The sequence below is a fragment of the Gigantopelta aegis genome, chromosome 5 (assembly GCF_016097555.1).
Source record: "Gigantopelta aegis isolate Gae_Host chromosome 5, Gae_host_genome, whole genome shotgun sequence".
Lineage (NCBI taxonomy): Eukaryota > Metazoa > Mollusca > Gastropoda > Neomphalida > Peltospiridae > Gigantopelta > Gigantopelta aegis.
In genome coordinates, this window is record NC_054703.1 from 851,601 (window position 1) to 873,576 (window position 21,976).

Below are 21,976 nucleotides of genomic sequence, written 5' to 3' on the forward strand. Positions count from 1 at the left end.
TGTTTTAAAGCGGCAAGCCCTGGAATATTTGTATTATTTAAGCATTTAGAACAGTTAATGCAATCACATTTGGTGCATATAAGACGCCGCATTACGCATTGGAGTCGCTACGCTGGCTTTACCAAGTTAAAAATAAACCCAGTATTTTGAAAGTGGGACACTTTTGACGGGCTCCTACCGACGTCAAATACGGCTAAAAATAGCACGGTTTAGCTGCTGTTGCATTACAAAATGGCGAGAATTGTTCGAAGTGCGTAGTAAGCATTTGACGATATTCGTTAATGGCGACAACTCACAAGTGAATTAAAAGTGCAGTTTTGCTTGTATTTGAACTTAGAACTTGATTTTATAAGACTGAAACCAGAGATGGCAGCTTAAATAAAATTGTGTAGGAGACCAGTTGCTCTAAGCGTTCAAATCCACAGTAATATTGAGTAAATAAATTAAAGTATCGGCGTGTAACGAGACGAGCAGTTTTTCGCCGACGTGGAAATACATGTACGCGGGCACACGCGAGCAAGAGCAATTGCTTGCGTCAAACCAAAAGGACTATTGAAAATATATTTTATTGCATCAAAAGGATTGGGTTCAAGTTTGTGACCTTTCCAGATACTTTGATACAATACGATAAGATCAATGACGACAGGAAACTATATGGAATATAATATGTTGGATGAGAATTACATTTAGAATAAATCCTTCCTGACCTATCTACAGGAGGACTGCCACTTTGTTTTCTCAGATTTAAAGCAGCACTAGGCTGAACTCCGTAGATTAGTCTGATGCACGGTCGGTCTGGGGTCGATCCCCGTCGGTGGGCTCACAGGGCTATTTCTCGTTCGAGGATATGCTCCCAGAAAAACTGTGAATTTCAGGTGTTCAAAAGTTTGTTTTCTTTAACGACACCACTAGAGCGCATTGGCTTTTTAATCATCGGCTATTGGATGTCGAACATTTAGTAATTCTGACATAGCCTTAGAGAGGAAACCCGCTACATTTTGTTTCATTAATAGTAAGGGTTCTTATATATGCACCATTCCACAGACATGATATCACATACCACGGCCTTTGATAGACCAGTGCCGCGACTGGCTGTAACAGTGGCGTAGCCCGGGGGGGGGGGGGGGGGGGGGGGCAGGGAAATCCCGGGAAATGTTTACCTTTTCGTTTATTAATAACATTAAAAGGTTCCTGTGTCATATCCCACTACACAGGTGACCCCCCCCCCCCCCCCCCCCATTAAAAATCCTGCCTACGCCACTGGGCTGTAACGAGAAATAGCCCCAATAGGCCCACCGACGGGGATCGATCCCTGTTGAGTCGCGGTCTCTATTAAGTCGAGCCATTTGGGATTTCTCCTTTTTTAAAAGTAATATGTCACCGACCGTATGATTACGTTCCCTTTCTAACAATTAGATGTGTAGACAGTCAAGTAGTTAACAAATTGTTTAGTACATATATATCCGATTCTTTGTTACATTTTACTAAAAAATAGAATGTAGATCAGTCAGTGGCGAATCCAGAAAATTCATTTGGGGGAGGGGGAGGCATTGACATGTGGCCACAAGCTTTCCCGTATGGATTCCTCGGATTCTACAACGTAAAAAAAACCCGTATAAAATATAAATATAACTGTCGATCCGCCACTGTCAGTATTGGGTTTTGCATTTAAAATATGACACAATATATAGTCAGTATTACATCTGAATAAATAATAAAATAATATTTAGATAACAAATAAAAATAACCAAAGCTATAAGTTTGTCCAACTTTATCTTGCAAGCAATGTTTTGAACACAATGCAGCAATCTGCTGACTGCTAAATCAAAAAAAAATAATTGTTAAAACAGTTCGTTTTTATTGATTGGTTCAAGACATGAATTCAACCATGTAAATGTCAGCGATATATTTTCCGTATGACGTAGTAAATAACGCGACTCAATAGTTAGGTTTGTTCGTTCAATGATCGCGGGTAGGCCGATTGTAAGAACGTGTGCACTTTTTGTAAAACTATTGACGTGTGTGTTAACGTTGGAGATTGACCAACAGGCGATGCCTACATTTGACCATTACAGAGTTTACATGGCAGATACAATAATTGACAGTGGCGGATCCAGAAAATCCATTGGGGGGGGGGGGGGGGGGGGGGCAGTGACATGAGGTGGAATGCCCAGGGAACTTTGGGGGAGGTTTGGAGGGGGATCGTAAAAAAAAATGAAAATTAATATATAATAACATTATAACTATCGCAAAATTTAGGGGGGAGGGCCCCAGCCTCTGATTGATTTAAAACAACAAGTAGACAGGTAAACAAGAAGTGCACTTTTGATTACATCAACTATATAGATTTTTTGCATTGTTGGTTCAAGTAAAAAATTTAAAGTTTCTTCAATTAATAATTATAATAAAACTAAAAAGCAGTTTTAAAAATATACTAGTACAATTATTAAGTACCGCGAATCATCAGGGACCAATGCTGCTACTGGGCTACGTCCCGCCCCTTTTCGGGTGTTCAAATACATGGCCAGCATTCCGAATGAATGAATGAATAAAAACAGTGTAAAGAACTGTGCAAAAATACAAATATCACAGATAGATACTGACTTTTACTCAAAATTTCAATTGTGCTGTATTGGCCATTCTCAAAGAGAATGTTACACCCCTGCACCACGGTGAGGTTACAGCACGCGCAGGGGAACATTTTGAGCATAATAACAGAGAAAGCGGGTCATGGTCCCCGTGTCCGTTTCCCCCTCACCGTTCCGCGGCTTTGAAAATAACCCTATTTCTGAAATGTCTACTCGTAGGTCAACTACTCAGTTTGAGAGAAAAAGGAGCTTATTCGTTTACTTTGTTTTTCAAATGAGTGACATTAATCTAAGACTCCGCTAAGTAAACTTTAATGGCCATTTAATTGATCGTGTCCGACGCTTTATGCTAAATTCAAATTGTTAACTGTCAGGACGAAGTTGGACAACTTGACGGTCGCGTTGTAATTTCCCCAAATCCAGATTTACGACGGGTGCGCTCAGATTAACAACTAATGGGTTATACGTCGATAATCTACTTGTAATAGCGCTCAGACTAGCAACTGGACATTCGAAGGAGTCGTGAGAGCAGAACGTTGGCCAACTTTGTCCTGACAGTTGGTAGTCTGATTCTAGCATTAAAAAAAAAGAAATTTATTTCCGCGGGTAAACGTTTCGTCTTTAAATATCAAGTTTGTCTACTGATTTCATTGCAGCATAACGTAGCTTACAGCACGAAATATTCGGGAAAACAAATAGAAAAAGTGTGTTTGTTTTGTTTAACGACACTACTAGAGCACATTGATTTATTAATCATCGGTTATTGGATGTCAAACATTTGGTAATTTTGATATATACTAGTAGTCTTAGAGAGGGAACCCGCTACATGTTTCCATTAGTAGCAAGGTATATTTTGTATGCACCATTCAACAAGACAGGATAGCACATACCACGGCATTTGATATACCAGTAGTGGTGCACTGGCTGGAACGAGAAATAGTCCAATGGGACCACCGACGGGGATCGATCTCAAACCGACGGGCTACGTCCCGCCCCCAGAAAACAAATAGAGACCAAACTACATGTACTAGGCGCGGATCCAGGGGAAGGTACGGGGTGCACATCCATTGGCAGATCTGGGGGGGGGGGGGGGGGGGGGGGTCACAGGCGTCTGTTTCATTTGAATTTGGCAAACTCAAACTTTCCCTTTACAAAATTTTGGATCCGACCCTGACACATCCTCCCCCAAACTTTAAAATTCATGAAAATCACACATTTAATGTATGTTAGTGTACATTTGAATACATCAGGAGTCAGATGGGACGTAGCACAGTGGTAATGCGCGGTCGGTTTAGGATCGATCCCCGTCGGTGGGCCCATTGGACTATTTTTCGTTCCCGCTGGTATATCAAAGGCTGTGGGACGGTGCATATAAAATACCCCTTGCTACTAATGGCAAAATGCAGTGGGTTTCCTCTCTAAGACTATTGTCAAATGTTTAACACACAAATATCAATGTGCCCTAGTAGTGTCGTTAAACAAAACAAACTTTTAAACATTAAGAGCCCTTTTCTGTTGTTACACCGCCTCCTTAATAACATACGGGCTCCTATTATTTTTGTTTAGTTTTTTGGGGGGTGGGGGTGGGGAGGCTGGTTTTTGCTCGAATTAAACGAAAATGCCCGAATCTGAATAACAACATTTATTCATATTAGCATTACTACCAAAATAATTTTATTCGAATATCTGTATTTTTTTTTTTTTTTTTTTTTTTACCAAATTTGAGGTTTTGGGCTCCAGCACTGGGGGGGGGGGGGGGGGGGGAGCAACTGCTCCCTAATGCTGCTCCCATCATCTCCTCTGTCTCACATGCTTATGCTTAAAAACAAATATTGCAGCCGCCCCGTGATTCAATTTCGAAAATTGTTTGTAAATTGTAATGGTTACATTAATAACCGTGAAATTATGCAGCTGTTAACATCTAGCGAAGCGACCCACGCACAACAGTGCTGTATTCAACCATTTACGACAATCGTGCTAGCATCAACCTGTTTACGGTCGTTTAAAGAGCATTGGCCATTTTTAGTATTTTAAAGCATTATTGTTTACGTGTTTATTTATCATGAAAGCCAACATGGTCATAGAAAGATTCGCAATGTATATGGTTTATTATTAACAAAAACAGTTAGCACTATCGAGTGTGAATCAGCCCATTTACAAGTGCAACATCCAGTTTACGACATCTTATCAACCCATTTGCGGTAATCAAGAGCACATCAAACCATTTGGCCACAGACCACAATTAATTATGCTATATGTTTCTATATAGCGTTAGTGGGCATTTTTATTAATATCAGCAGGCCCATGGATTTTTTGTATGTAGTTTTGCCTGCCTGAGGGCAACACAACACCTATTGTCCAGCTCTTTATCCCAGGATATCGGTTTAAACAAACACACCCTCTAAACACACACTCTGCACAAAAAAGCACTACTTTTGCATGGGCCGGGATTACCACAAAAAATGTCTTCAATGCCAACAAGTTACACATGTTTGCAAACTACATGCTCTCCCCTGTCAACTTCAGTCAAATAATTGCCACTTCAGAGCTGTCTGCCATGGAATAATCACAGTCAAACAGTAGACTATTATTGCGGACATATTTCCTGTCAACCAAATGGGCAGATAACTGTGATCTGAGGCCATTTGCTGTCATCTCATAATATAATTCCTAGTTATTTGTATCGACCATTTGCTATCGAACATTAAGTTTGAATAAACATGGCATTGTGCTGTTTGTAAGTTTACAATATTTATACAATTACGGTTGAAGTTTCTTTTGTTTAACGACACCACTAAATATTTACACAGGTGCAGAGGTCTAAGTAGGTGTTTACTTTGGCGCGAAAACGCGTGACCATCTTTATAGTTATGTCCTTTCTCTTTGTTTTTTTTTTTTTTCTTTCATTTACTATTTCACTATTCAATCATTAAAAATGGGAGGGTTTTTTTTTTATTGTCATTGTTGTTGTTCACCTTCTTTTTATGTTTTTTAGAAGGGGGGGGGGGTTTTTTTTTTGGGGGGGGGTTGTTTGTTTTTGTTACAATTTTTTACAATTTTTTTTTTGTTGTTTGTTTTTTTGTTGTTTGTGTGTTTGTTTTTCTTTGTTTTTTAGTTCTTTGATGTTGGCTTGTTTTGCTTTTTGTTTTGTTGTTGTTGTTTCATTACTTTACCATCAATATCACTTTACTAATTATTCCATGTGATCCAACAATTTCGAACATCATTGTGGTGTTTATATATTTAGTGTATACATTTGTATACAAATGTGAAAAAAACCAAAACATTTTAAAACTGTTGCATTTGTTAGCATGTGTAATCATGAATGATGATTTTTCATAACATCTAGTTTCCAAATTTCCGGAGGTGCATGCTCCCGGATCCCCGTAGAAAACTGATCACAAACAGTCAGCCCCTCCACAAATATTCGCTTACTGCATGCCTGAATTTGCCTGACTATACTTATACTTTGAAGGCTCAAATAGACTGGATGCGGCGCGTACGTGCGGTTTGGCTAAAACAAACTCAAAATGCATTAGTTTCAATGAATGCGTCTAGTCGTGCTGTACGTGTGTCTGAAAACGCTTGCGGCCAGCAGCAATGAAGTAAACGTAAATGGCGTATATGACCAAAACGCAAGCCGCAGACAAATCAGACGCAATAGTATGACCGCACAATTTCGAATATCATCCAGTCTTTATGAGCGTTACATTTGTATACAATACCTCAGTCAAAAATGCATCGTAAGTGGGTAAGATACATCTTACTATGTGTGCTTTTCATGACGATATCCACTTTGCGTATATGACCAAATGTAACCCGTAGACATTGAATCAGAACAATAGTACAGCGCTCGCTTGACGCACGGTCGGTCCGGGATCGATCCCCTTTATGGGCCCGTTTGGTCTTTACTCGTTCCAGACAGTGCACCACAATGGTATATCAAAGTGGGTAAGATACTCATACTATGTGTGTTTTTGACGATATCCTTTGCGTATATGACCAAAATGCAAGCCGCAGACAAATCAGACGCAATAGTATGACCGCACGCACGCGCCGCATCCAGTCTTTATGAGCGTTAATACTATTACCTCAGTCACAAATGCATCGTAAGTGGGTACGATACCCTTACGATGTGTGTTTTTGACGATATCCTACGAATATCCCACGGGCATCGGTGACATCCTACGGACATCGTTGAGTTTTTGGCCGATTTTTGGGCATCGTAGGGTCATCGGAAACTTTTAATGCGGAATTACAATGTTTTGAAGACCGTACGATCTTTAAAATCAGAAACTCACCGAAGACATATCGTAGGGGCACCTTGCAGCTTTGAGGTGACCTTGCGGCGGCCTTGAGGTGACCTTGCGGTATCTGGAGACATCGCAGGGAGGCCAAACGGTGCCCCTACGATGTCGCGACAACGTACGGGCATCGTACGATGTCTTTAAGATTTGATGGCCCAAAAAAATGTATCAGCCCGTAGGGTTCCCGTAAACACACCGTATCTAATGTGATCATGGCAAAGATTTTTGGGAGAACAGTACGATTCTTTCCCAATGTCGCAGACGCCAGGACGCCAGGATGCCAGGACGCCGTACGGTTACCACACACACACACACCGCACGGCGACCGATACATTTGTGACTGAGGCATATGTGCCAACATGCCTTTCCCGCCCATTTGGTAACCCTCCCGCGCATAAGGATACGAGATAGGGGTGGGGTGGGCAACTGCCCTCCAGTGCTAGAGGAAATGCTCAAATTCTGGCAAAAAAAGATAGAGATACTCGGGCAAAACTGAACTTTCGTGAAACTTTATCACCATATATTTCCATCATTCTACCCACTATATTACTTTGTAATCCATGGGGGCGAGACGTAGCCCAAATTGTAAAGCGCTCGCTTGATGCGCGGTCGGTTTGGGATCGATCTCCGTCGGTTGGCCCATTGGGCTATTTCTCGCTCCAGCCAATGCACCACGACTGGTACATCAAAGGCCGTAGTATGTGCTATCCTGTCTATGGGATGGTACATATAAAAGATCCCTTGCAGCTAATCGAAAAGAGTAACCCATGAAGCGGCGACAGCGGGTTTCCTCTCTCAATATCTGTGTGGTCCATAACCATATGTCTGACGCCATATAACCGTAAATAAAATGTGTTGAGTGCGTCGTTAAATAAAACATTTCTTTCTTTGTAATCCATGTACAAATGCGTAGTGATTCGTTTGCAACCCTATATATCCGTTCGGCAGTAATGCTGATATGAATAATTGTTGTTATCTAGATTCGGGGAAGAAATCAGCCTGCCCCCCGTCAAACACACACACCTTTCAAGAACTGGATCCCGTACGCCTACGCCTATGCTCCTGCGGACGCCTATGTACATGTAAACAAGCCATAACATCCCAAAGGTGACTAAGTATTGAATGAGACCACCGTCCCATGATCAACAACAGGTGTTGGCATCGATGTCGATAAATACACATTACAGTAATTTTCTAAACAAAGCTAGTCATACACATACGACATTACGAAAATAATGAAATATTTCCTAATATCCCATTTTGATTGCAATCTCCCAAAACCATCTAATTTGTAGATATTTGTATCTCGCATTTATTGGATATTACTAAATTAAAACACTTCCGATAAAAATCTCCGTCCTTTGATGAACTATGGATTGATAGGTTATTTAAGAAGTGTAGTGAGTGGAAAACATCACTGTTAGTGAAGGGAACTGGTCAAGATGGGTGTAAAACTTGGTCTGTTGTTTTCTCTGGTGTTTATCTGCGAGTTTGTGCATGATGCCAGAGCCAAACCAAATATAGTCTTCATAGTAACAGACGATATGGGTGAGTTCATCATTCACTACCTTTTTTTCTATTTGTATTTATTACTTTATTGTCGTGCTTTATTTCTTGTATAGGGTGCAGACCGCCAACTCAAATCCTATAGACGACAATGGTATCATATGTGGCTAAAACTCCTACCTGCAGCGTATCAATCGATATGTACACTGCATATATACATAATACCAACCCTCACTCTTAAAGTAAATCAGAAAACAATTGGGGGTCAAACTGCTCATTTCAGAGATAACGGGAGTAGCGCACAAAATTTGAGTACTTTTTACATGTTACTTGACACAGTGGTACTAGATGAAATAACATTGCATACATTTTTTTCCCGGATGAAAGTAATTTTGTTTACAACCGAACACACATTTATCACCAATCACAAAACTTGTGGTATTAATTGCCATAGGAGTACGGGCTCCTAATTTTGTAGGCGGGGGGGGGGGGGGGGGGGGGGGGGGGGGCAGGCTGGCTTTTGCCCGAATTAAACCGAAATGTCCGAGTCTGGATAACAACATTTATTCATGTTAGCATTACTACCAAATAGCTATACAGGGTTGCAAACGAATCACTACGCATTTTTACATGGATTACAATTAATTTTGAAAGTAGAATGATTGAAACACTTGGTAAAAAAAGGTCTTAAAGTGGCACATTTTCCCCGAATATCTGCACCATTTGTGTTCCAATTTGAGGTTTTGCACCAGTACCAGTTGCCTCCTCCCCCCGCCTGCCACCCTGTCTCGTACGCTTATGTTAACTGCTCTGTCAACAGTTGGGTGCACCTCAAACCAGGCGGAAGTTACTTGGACAGCTCTTTACGCTATGTTTTAATTTAGATCTTAAATATTTATATTGATGTTAATAATTATTTCATTTACACACTTACCTGTCCTTAAACATACATTCATTGTTCTTTTCTTTTTTCTCTCATCCCAAATCGTTATACATGATCGGTAAATCAAATGTAATGGTATGTACTGTCCTGTCTGTGAGAAAGTGCAAAAAAAACAAACCCAACGGAATTCTTGTTGTTTTATCAGTAGTTTGTTTAGTTTAACGACACCAGTAGAGCACATTGATTTGTCAACCATCGGCTATTGGATGTCCAACATATGGTCATTTTGACACAGTTATAGAGAGTAAACCCGTTACATTTTTACATTAGTAGCAAGGAATCTTTTATATGCGCCATCCCACAGACAGGATAACACATAGAACGGCCTTTGATATATCAGTCGTGGCGCACTGGCTAGAACGAGAAATTGCCTATGGGCCTACCGAAGGGGATCGATCCCAAACCGACCACGCATCAAGATAGCGCTTTACCACTGGGCTACGTCCTGCTCCGTCACCGGCTACTGACGAGAGGAAACCCTCTATATTTTTCCATTAGCAGCAAGGGATCTTTTATATGCACCATCCCACAGACAGGATACCACATCGAACGGCCTTTGATATATCAATCGTGGCGCACTGTCTGGAACGAGAAATAGCCTAATGGGCCCAACGATGGGGATCGATCCCAAACCGCCTTCTTATCAGTAGTAGTAGCCTGTGTGGCAGCAGGTTTCCGCTCTCTATGTTGGATACCAAACAGCCGTAGTTTAAAATGTGCTGAGTGTCGTTAAACAAGTATTTTTCCCCTTATTTTCCTGCATACATGCAATTAAGTGGTAAAGCGCTCGTCTGATGCGCGGTCGGTCTAGGATCAATCTCCGTCGGTGGGCCCATTGGACTATTTGTCGTTCCATCCAATGCACCACGACTGGTATATCAAAGGTCGTGGTATGTGCTGTCCTGTCTGTGGAATGATGCATATACAAGATCCTTTCCTACTAATGGAAAAATGTAGAGTATCTATGAGACTATGTCGAAAAATTACCAAATGTTTGACATCCAGTAGCCGATGATTAGTAAATCAACGTGCTCTAGTGGTGTCGTTAAACAAAACAAACTTTAACTTTAGCCCTTGAAGATAACCAGGCGGAGGGTGCCGGTGGTTCGGAGACCCTTCCAATTTTGAATTGCCACATAAAAACCCTAAATAAAATCCCTAAACGTAACTAAAATCCAGTGTCGATTTTATGCAGCTGCCATTATTGTTGTTGCAATTGTAGCAGTTGTTTTTATTGCTGATTTCACAATAGTTTTTGGTTGTTGTCGTATTCCCTATTATATTTTTAATGTTTTTCTTACACATAAGTTGGTGAGAACATATATCACACTGCAATAGCATACATGCAAGGTGTTATCAATTCAAAGACACAAGGTTGCCAAATATTGAAATCGATTGCTCTGTGACGTCTTAGTTAACATAAAAATTGACTGCTCTATGACACAAACGTTAACTGCGTCCGTAAGCGCTGTAAATACGTTTTAGTTAGAAAAATATATAAAAGTCGATGCGATGGGGTCCATTTCTTATAAAACCCCCCCCCCCCCCCCCCCCCCCCCCATCAGGAAAACTAAAACAAACATTCGAACTTGTGTAATTTAGTAGTTATTTTAGACCCAGTGCTGTCTATATACAGTTTTTTTTTGTATCTGCAATCTTTATACATTTTAAAATTATTTACAATCAAACGGAGTGTTTCGGGAGGGACAAAAATGATATTCCTATGTAAAATCGTCCATAAGGAATCGATCGCACGATCGCTAAAGGCGGCGTCACACAATATGAGTGTCTCGTACGAAAATAGTCATTAGAATAACCGATAAAATGTTTCTCTTTTCAGTCAGCTTCTATCGTACGAGACACTCCTGTCGTGTGAAGTCACCTTAAGTGGGTAACGGCCCCTCGTGTAGTATTTCTCTGTTTGTTTTCAGGTTGGAATGACATCGGTTTTCACAACTCTGAGATTAAAACCCCCAACATCGACCGACTTGCCGGCGAGGGTATGATCCTCAACATGTCGTACGCACAGCCAATCTGCACGCCGTACGTACGGACGGACACTGTGACGCTGTGTTCATTGTAGAATGTCCTAATGCATGTACTCACCTGTACGATATACGTCTTTGGGACTTCGATAGTGAACTAGACCCAGCACAAATCGAAGAATGGCGGGGCGGGACGTAGCCCAGTGGTAAAGCGTTCGCTTGGTGCGCGGTCGGTCTAGGATCGATCCCCGTCGGTGGACCCATTGGGCTATTTCTCGTTCCAGCCAGTGCTCCACAACTGGCATAACAAAGGCCGTGGTATTTACTATCCTGTCTGCCGGATGGTGCATGTAAAAATCCCTTTCTGCTAATCGAAAAGAGTAGCCCGTGAAGTGGCGACAGCGGGTTTCCTCTTTCAATATCTGTGTGGGCCTTAACCCTTTGTTTGACGCCATATAACCGTAAATAAAATGTGTTGAGTGCGTCGTTAAATAAAAACATTTATATTTAAAAAATATTTATTTATTTATTTATTTATATAAAAGACTAATATATATCTTATATATATTTTATTTCATATTAAATAGTTTTGATGTAATATTTGTATATTGTATGTGTCGATTATTAATATGTTATAGTCTCTCGTATCTCCATAGATTTTATTGTTTTTAGTGATGTTTTATCTTTTAACTGAGGTGAGACTTTCATAAATAATTTGTCTGTCTGTCTTGTCTATATTTGACGTTAAATACCTTTACCTCGATCATTTTCGAGCTCCCTGATAAAAAAAAGCACTAATACACACACTACAGGAAGACACCCGTCAGCACGTATGTATTTAAATGGGACATTATTAAAAGACGTTACTGATATCCTATAGTCATTGATTAAATACTCAATCTGCTCTAGTGGTGTTATTAAACAAAACAAACATTTTGATGTGTAAAACACATTACTTATTTTCCAGGTCTCGCTCGGCATACCTCAGTGGGTGGTACCCATTCAAAACCGGGATGCAGGTACGTGACATGCGTATGATACTGTCATCTGATTGGTTAAGTAGCCTATCTCTTTTTTCTTTCTAATGTAACAGGCATTCTGATTCGTCTGATTAGCCTGCCTTACCGAATATAAACAACGTGTCCTGAGGTGTCGCAAATCATTATTTTTCTTTTCCAATAGTCATGGTTTACAATGTTGTGGGGTGTCATAAATGTAACATTATTTTACTTTTCTAATAGTCACGGTTTACAATTTTGTGTTGTGTCGCAAATCATTATTTTACTTTTCCAATAGACATGCTCTACAATGTTGTGGTGTATCGTACATTTATAATTATTTTACTTTTCCAGTAGACATGCTTTACAATGTTGTGGTGTATCGTAAATTTAGCATTATTTTACTTTTCCAGTAGACATGCTTTTCAATGTTGTGGTGTATCGTAAATTTATCATTATTTTACTTTTCCAGTAGACATGCTTTACAATGTTTTGGTGTATCGTAAATTTATCATTATTTTACTTTTCCAATAGCCATGGTTTACAATTTTGTGGGGCGCTGTAAATTTAACACTATTTTACTTTTCCAGTAGTCATGGTTTACAATGTTGTGGGGAGTTGTAAATGTAACATTATTTTACTTTTCCAGTAGTCACGGTTTACAGTGTTGTGGGTTGTCGTAAATGTAACATTATTTTACTTTTCCAATAGTCATGGTTTACAGTGTTGTGGGGCGTCGTAAATGTAATATTACTTCTCCAATAGCCATAGTTTACAATGTTGTGTTGTGTCTCAAATGCAACATTATTTTAATTTTTTCTAATAGTTATGGTTTACAATGTTGTGGAGGTGTTGTAAATGTAACATTACTTTACTTTTCTAATAGTCATGGTTTACAATTTTGTGGGGCGCTGTAAATTTAACACTATTTTACTTTTCCAGTAGTCATGGTTTACAATGTTGTGGGGCGTCGTAAATGTAATATTACTTCTCCAATAGCCATAGTTTACAATGTTGTGTTGTGTCTCAAATGCAACATTATTTTACTTTTTTCTATTAGTTATGGTTTACAATGTTGTGGAGGTGTTGTAAATGTAACATTATTTTACTTTTTCAATAGTCACGGTTTACAGTATGGGTTGTCGTAAATGTAATATTATTTTACCTTGCCAATATCCATTTTTTACAATGTTGTGGTGTGTGTAAATGTAACATTACTTCTCCATTAGCCATAGTTTACAATGTTGTGTTGTGTCTTAAATGCAACATTATTTTACTTTTCTAATAGTCATGGTTTACAATGTTGTTGGGCGCTGTAAATTTAACACTATTTTACTTTTCTAATAGCCATGACTTACAATGTTGTGGGGGTGTTGTAAATGTAACATCATTTTACTTTTCTAATAACCATGGTTTACAATGTTGTGGGGGTTTTGTAAATAAAGCATTATTTTACTTTTCCAATAGCAATGGTTTGCAGTGTTGTGGAGTGTCATAAATGTAACATTATTTTACTTTTTAATAGCCATGGTTTACAACGTTGTGTTGTGTCTTAAATGTAACATTACTTTACTTTTCTAATAATCATAGTTTATAATATTGGGGGGGGGGGGGGGGGGGGGGTGTGTAAATATAACATTATTTTACTTTGCCAATATCGATTGTTTATAATGTTGTGGTATGTGTAAATGTAACATTACTGTTCCAATAGTCATGGTTTACAATGTTGTAGGATGTTGTAAATGTAACATTACTATTCCAATTCAACAGTTTACAATGTTGTCGGGTGACGTAAATGTAACATTATTTTACTTTTCTATGCGCAGCGTGCTTTTTCAAAACGCATGCGACCATCCGCAATGAAATAACCAACTGCTATGATATTTAAGTTTTAAAAGTGTCGACACAACCATTATATAAGACACCAAACAGCCATAGTGAAAAATATGCTGAGGCGTCAGAATACAAACATTTCTTTTCTTTTACTTCCAGCACGCGACCATTGAAGATAAGCAGCCGGACTGCGCCTCGTTTCCGAGTGGAACTCTTCCACAGGCGCTAAAAACCGAGGGCTATACGACCCGGATGATTGGAAAGTAGGACTTAAATCTACGTCCTAAAACCCGAATTCTATGAGCTTTGTTTTTGGTTCTTTCCTCCCTTTTTTGCGTTGCAATGTCGCAGCAATGGCGCGGTGCGAAAGAAGATCACGGAAGTTAAACGGACACATAAAACTAATCCCAGAATTCACTGACATGTAGCCAAGTTGACGGCAATGCCATGAATGGGTTATTTACATATAAAACAGACCCCAGAATTCACTGATATGTAGCCTATTTCACGGCAATGGGTTATTTTACATATAAAACAGAACCCAGAATTCACTGATGTGTAGCCTATTTGGCGGCAATGGGTTATTTTACATATAAAACAGAACCCAGAATTCACTGATATGTAGCCTATTCGACGGCAATGGGTTATTTTACATATAAAACAGACCTCAGAATTCACTGATATGTAGCCTATTCGACGGCAATGGGTTATTTTACATATAAAACAGAACCCAGAATTCACTGATATGTAGCCTATTTGGCGGCAATGGGTTATTTTACATATAAAACAGAACCCTGGATTCACTGTTATGTAGCCTATTTGGCGGCAATGGGTTATTTTACATATAAAACAGAACCCAGAATTCACTGATATGTGTAGCCTATAAAACAGACGGCAGCCTATTTGACGGCAATGGGTTATTTTACATATAAAACAGAACCCAGAATTCACTGATATGTAGCCTATTTCACGGCAGTGGGTTATTTTACATATAAAACAGACCCCAGAATTCACTGATATGTAGCCTATTTGCGGCAATGGGTTATTTTACACATAAAACAGACACCAGAATTCACTGTTATGTAGCCTATTTGCGGCAATGGGTTATTTTACACATAAAACAGACACCAGAATTCACTGTTATGTAGCCTATTTGCGGCAATGGGTTAGTTTCCACATCAAACAGACCCCAGAATTCACTGATATGTAGCCTATTTGCACCAATGGGTTATTTACATATAAAACAGAGCCCAGAATTCACTGATATGTAGCCTATTTCGCGGCAATGGGTTATTTTACATATAAAACAGAACCCAGAATTCACTGATATGTAGCCTATTTGGCGGCAATGGGTTATTTTACATATAAAACAGAACCCTGGATTCACTGTTATGTAACCTATTTCACGGCAGTGGGTTATTTTACATATAAAACAGAACCCAGAATTCACTGATATGTAGCCTATTAGACGGCAATGGGTTATTTTTCACATAAAACAGACCATAGAATTCACTGATATGTAGCCTATTTCACGGCAGTGGGTTATTTTACATATGAAACAGACTACAGAATTCACTGATATGTAGCCTATTTGCGGCAATGGGTTATTTTACACATAAAACAGACACCAGAATTCACTGTTATGTAGCCTATTTGCGGCAATGGGTTATTTTACACATAAAACAGACCCCAGAATTCACTGATATGTAGCCTATTTGCGGCAATGGGTTATTTTACATATAAAACAGAGCCCAGAATTCACTGATATGTAGCCTATTTCGCGGCAATGGGTTATTTTACATATAAAACAGAACCCAGAATTCACTGATATGTAGCCTATTTGGCGGCAATGGGTTATTTTACATATAAAACAGAACCCAGAATTCACTGATATGTAGCCTATTTGGCGGCAATGGGTTATTTTACATATAAAACAGAACCCAGAATTCACTGATATGTAGCCTATTAGCCTATTCACGGCAGTACGGCAATGGGTTATTTTACACATATAAAACAGACCCCAGAATTCACTGATATGTAGCCTATTTGGCGGCAATGGGTTATTTTACATATAAAACAGACACCAGAATTCACTGATATGTAGCCTATTTGCGGCAATGGGTTATTTTACATATAAAACAGACACCAGAATTCACTGATATGTAGCCTATTTGGCGGCAATGGGTTATTTTACATATAAAACAGAACCCTGGATTCACTGTTATGTAGCCTATTTGGCGGCAATGGGTTATTTTACATATAAAACAGAACCCTGGATTCACTGTTATGTAGCCTATTTGGCGGCAATGGGTTATTTTACATATAAAACAGAACCCTGGATTCACTGTTATGTAGCCTATTTGGCGGCAATAGGTTATTTTACATATAAAACAGAACCCAGAATTCACTGATATGTAGCCTATTTGGCGGCAATGGGTTATTTTACATATAAAACAGACACCAGAATTCACTGATATGTAGCCTATTCGACGGCAATGGGTTATTTTACATATAAAACAGAACCCAGAATTCACTGATATGTAGCCTATTTCGCGGCAATGGGTTATTTTACATATAAAACAGAACCCAGAATTCACTGATATGTAGCCTATTTCACGGCAGTGGGTTATTTTTCACATAAAACAGACCCCATTCATGATAAAACAGACATAAAACAGACCAGAATTCACTGATATGTAGCCTATTTGCGGCAATGGGTTATTTTACACATAAAACAGACACCAGAATTCACTGTTATGTAGCCTATTTGCGGCAATGGGTTATTTTACACATAAAACAGACACCAGAATTCACTGTTATGTAGCCTATTTGCGGCAATGGGTTATTTTACACATAAAAAACAGAACACTGATATGTAGCCTATTTGCGGCAATGGGTTATTTTACATATAAAACAGAACCCTGGATTCACTGTTATGTAGCCTATTTGCGGCAATGGGTTATTTTACATATAAAACAGACCCCAGAATTCACTGATATGTAGCCTATTTGCGGCAATGGGTTATTTTACATATAAAACAGACCCAGAATTCACTGATATGTAGCCTATTTGGCGGCAATGGGTTATTTTACATATAAAACAGAACCCAGAATTCACTGATATGTAGCCTATTTGGCGGCAATGGGTTATTTTACATATAAAACAGACACCAGAATTCACTGATATGTAGCCTATTCGACGGCAATGGGTTATTTTACATATAAAACAGAACCCAGAATTCACTGATATGTATCCTATTTCGCGGCAATGGGTTATTTTACATATAAAACAGAACCCAGAATTCACTGTTATGTAACCTATTTCACGGCAGTGGGTTATTTTACATATAAAAACAGACCCCATAATTCACTGATATATAGCCTATTTGCGGCAATGTGTTATTTTACACATAAAACAGACAGCAGAATTCACTGTTATGTAGCCTATTTGAGGCAATGGGTTATTTCACACATAAAACAGACACCAGAATTCACTGTTATGTAGCCTATTTGCGGCAATGGGTTATTTTACACATAAAACAGACACCAGAATTCACTGTTATGTAGCCTATTTGCGGCAATGGGTTAGTTTACACATAAAACAAACCCCAGAATTCACTGATATGTAACCTAGATCTCGCGAAACGGACGTCATCTGCCATTGAAATTCAACTGTCCAACTTCAAATGAAGATTGCCAATAGAACAGATTCTGGTTGGCACCAGCAACATACATCATTGCGAACATATATTATATAAGCATTTATTTTCACTCCAAAATTGTGAAGATTTCCGTCTCCGTGGGTTTTTTTATTTTATATAAGACCGCATATGGCTGTAGTACTGGTCCTAACCACCATGTTCAAGAACCAAGTCAAACTGACGGCCTCAACCGCTATACACCCATGTCCCCATAAAACCAACCCCCATAAAGGTCTCGCGAAACGGATGTCATCTGCCATTGAAATCCAACTGTCCAACTTCAAATGAAGATTGCCAATAGAACAGATTCTGGTTGGCACCAGCAACATACATCATTGCGAACATATATTATATAAGCATTTATTTTCACTCCAAAATTGTGAAGATATCCGTCTCCGTGGGGTTTTTTTATTTTATATAAGACCGCATATGGCTGTAGTACTGGTCCTAACCACCATGTTCAAGAACCAAGTCAAACTGACGGCCTCAACCGCTATACACCCATGTCCCCAATAACTATAAGTGAATATCTGAACCACAACATATGCCACAATTAGGTACTATAGTGCACCGTAATGAATGAATTATACGGGTTTCCAATCTAAGGCAATACTGGCCTCGGTGGTGTCGTGGTTAAGTCATCGGACAGACTGGTAGGTACTGGGTTCGCAGCCCGGTACCTGCTCCCACCCAGAGCGAGTTTTACCGACTCAATGGGTAGGTATAAGACCATTACACCCTTTTCTTTTTCAACAACCACTAACAACTAACCCACTGTCCTGGACAGACAGTCGAGGTATATGTCCAAGAAAGCGTGCTTAAACCTCAATTGGAGATAAGCACGAAAATAAGTTGAAATGAAATGAAATCTAAGGCTATGTCTAAATTATGAAATTTTTTACCATCCAATAGCCGATGATTAATAAATTAATATGCTCTTGTGTAGATGGCATCTTGGATTTTGCAAATGGGAATGCACGCCTACGTATCTTGGATTCGATTCCTTTTTCGGCTTCTATAATGGTGCGGAAGGATTTATGAGTCATAAACATGGTAAGTGTACCGAATATATAGTTCATAATATTGGTTAACAGGCTTCCGTGGCGTAGTGGTTAAACCATCGGCCTTACTATTCCACACCACAATTAATTACTCCACGCAGTTCAATACAATGTCTACATGTATGTTAAAATATATTCTGTGAAAAAATACAACACTATCGAGAGAAAGAAAGAAAGAAATGTTTTATTTAACGACGCACTCAACACATTTTATTTACGGTTATATGGCGTCAGACATATGGTTAAGGACCACACAGATTTAGAGAGGAAACCCGATGTCGCCACTACATAGGCTACCCTTTCCGATTAGCAGCAAGGGATCATCTATTTGCGCTTCCCACAGGCAGGATAGCACAAACCATGACCTTTGTTGAATCAGTTATGGATCACTGGTCGTTGCAAGTGGTTTACACCTACCCGTTGAGCCTTGCGGAGCACTCACTCAGGGTTTGGAGTCGGTATCTGGATTACAAATCCCATGCCTCGACTGGGATCCGAACCCAGTACCTACCAGCCTGTAGACCGATGGCCTAACCACGACGCCATCGAGGCCGGTACGCTATCGAGAGGGTTATGTGACTAATTTTAGAGAGTGTTCTCAGTTGACAAGTACCGTGTAAAAATATTAAGGTCGACAATGAACATTTTCAGTTAGCTACCCTCATGTCAGAACACAGCCTCGTGTTGCTGTTATACAAGTGGCACAATACCGCTTGTACAGTTGTTATCAGTTAGTACTACATATAACAAGTAACTTCAAACCAATGGGTTTTTCAAATACTACAGAGGTAAACTTGCGTGTAATCATCAAAGAAACATTTTGTAGTGTTTTTTTTTTATTTTTTTTTATAATGAACTATTTTCTAAACCGAGGGCGGGATTTAGCTCAGTCGGTTGAGCGCTCTCTTACGGTGCTTGCGCCGCAGGATCGAACCACCTTGGTGGATCAATTCGGGCTTTGCTCGTTCCAATCAGTACACCACAACTAGTCAAAGGCCATGGTATGTGCTTTCTTGTCTGTTGGAAAGTGCATATAAAAGATTGCTGCATTAGGAAAAATGTAGCGGGTTTTCTCTTGATGATTACATGTCGGGAATTACCAAATGTTTGACATCCAATAACCGATGATTAATTAATCAATGTGCTCTAGTGGTGTCATTAAACAAAACAAACTTCTGTAGCGTTGTTAAAGGGACATTCCCGAGTTTGCTGCAATGCTTAAGATGTTATCGACCAACAGAGACTTTTTAACAAATATCAAATATATTTTTCTGCATAAAATATTAGTGGCTGTATATTAAATATGTTTCTGATCGTTCTAATATTTGTACTAAGTTAAATTTCATTTTATTTCCTAAAAAGTGTTTTTCGTACGTACGAAATTATTTGAAGACAAAATCCAGTTTGGGCTTATTACAAATATTAAGACAACCATAATCACATTGAATATACAGACACTGATATTCTAAACGAGAAAATATATTTAATATGTAAGTTTAATCGTAGAAATATTTTATTAGTTGAAAACATCTTACAATGCAGCAAACTCGGGAATGTCCCTTTAAACCACCAGTCTTTAGAATGGTATGTGCTTTGAAAGTTTGAAACTTTATTTTGGTACACCCAAGCGTTGTTAGGCCTCATCCTTAAAGGCACTTAATCACGGATTTAGTGGGCCTTATTTCTCTAAATATGGATTATGAATGGAACTTACATTCATTCGGAATACCAAATCTAGTTACTGTATGATCCAAAAAAAAAACATTGAACTACGATCGAGGTAATTCCATGGCATGCTTCATTTTTATAAGTTAAAAAATTACGGCAAAACAGATTCGTAGTGATGGGGCTATATATACGACAACCGTATAATGTATTTTTGAATGTTATATAAACGACCGCCACCTTCACCCCAAAAATGTAGTAGTAGGCTAATAATAATAATAATAATAATAATAATAATAATAATTGTGTATTATTATGAATATTAAATTGTTTTATTAGTATTTATTTTGTTAGTACTGCACGGGCAATATTACGCTATTCATATGTCTATGGAAAACATACACAAAAGGGTCTGCTAAATTCATGTATTCCCCCTCCCTCTCCCCTGTTCAGAAAACGCCCTGTTCGTACAGTACTTAGTATGTATTCCTCCTGTTACAGGTGGTTCGGTAATATGGATCAATCAATAGAGCTCCGTGGTCTAGTGGATAAGCTACTGGACAATCAAGCCGACGACAGTGGTTCAAATCCCGTCAAAGCTGGCTCACACATTCATTCATCTTTCTCATCTATCACCCTCTGCCTATCATTCTCATTATCTTAATATAAAAAACTTTCCAATTTCTCCCACGATTTCAATCTGTTTCGACCCTTTCTGTCAATTTCCTCCGACTCTGTCTTCTGAGCTGTCCACACCATCGCCTACTTGTCTCAACTTCCTCCACGGGTGCAGTCTCTGTGTATATCCCTGCACCCACCTGGCATCCTCGTCCTCTGCCGCTAATAAAGCTGGTCTGACCCACGGCACTAACTAACGACCGCCGGTAGTAGGGATGCATAGTAGGTGGTTATAAGTGCCTCTTAACAATGCCAGAAGTAACTACTGAACACTCCCCGAAGTGGTCAGACTAAGCCCACAGCTAAAAGCTGATGGGGAACAGGTGTGTGGCACAGATAGCCACAAGAGACAAGCACCTGTCGCGGTTGGAAAGACAAGGACTGGGATGTGGAGGTGGACAGCGAAAGAAGTTGAAAGATAGGAGGAGTTGCCAGATCGGGAAGAAATGAGATGGAATTCAAAGGAGAGAAAGGAAAGGGGGCACTGGGATAAAAAAAATAAAAATAAAAATAAAAAAAATAAAATATGGATCAATCAAATACTTATTTACCGCCTATATACATTTTTACTGTGAATATAGCCAGTCCTCGTTAGCGGAGGCTATATACACGGCCTTCGTATATATAGTCACATCGTGTATAGACATCGTCTAGTTCACGTATTCTTTAAAAATGTAACAATTCCTATCCCAAGTCAGTTGTTATGGCATAT

At 39.2% G+C, this 21,976-nt stretch overlaps 1 protein-coding gene across 1 annotated transcript in view; it reads left to right on the forward strand.

Annotated features, from left to right (window-relative positions):
* Positions 1–8,332: 8,332 nt before the first annotated feature.
* The window catches only part of LOC121373603 (arylsulfatase B-like), a 34,419-nt gene continuing 20,775 nt past the window's right edge, over positions 8,333–21,976 (forward strand). The window contains exons 1-5 of the mRNA XM_041500297.1: positions 8,333–8,443; positions 11,276–11,387; positions 12,297–12,348; positions 14,320–14,423; positions 18,807–18,913. Coding sequence (XP_041356231.1) covers positions 8,338–8,443; positions 11,276–11,387; positions 12,297–12,348; positions 14,320–14,423; positions 18,807–18,913 — 481 coding nt within the window. The 5' untranslated portion in view covers positions 8,333–8,337. The remainder of the gene's footprint in view (positions 8,444–11,275; positions 11,388–12,296; positions 12,349–14,319; positions 14,424–18,806; positions 18,914–21,976) is intronic.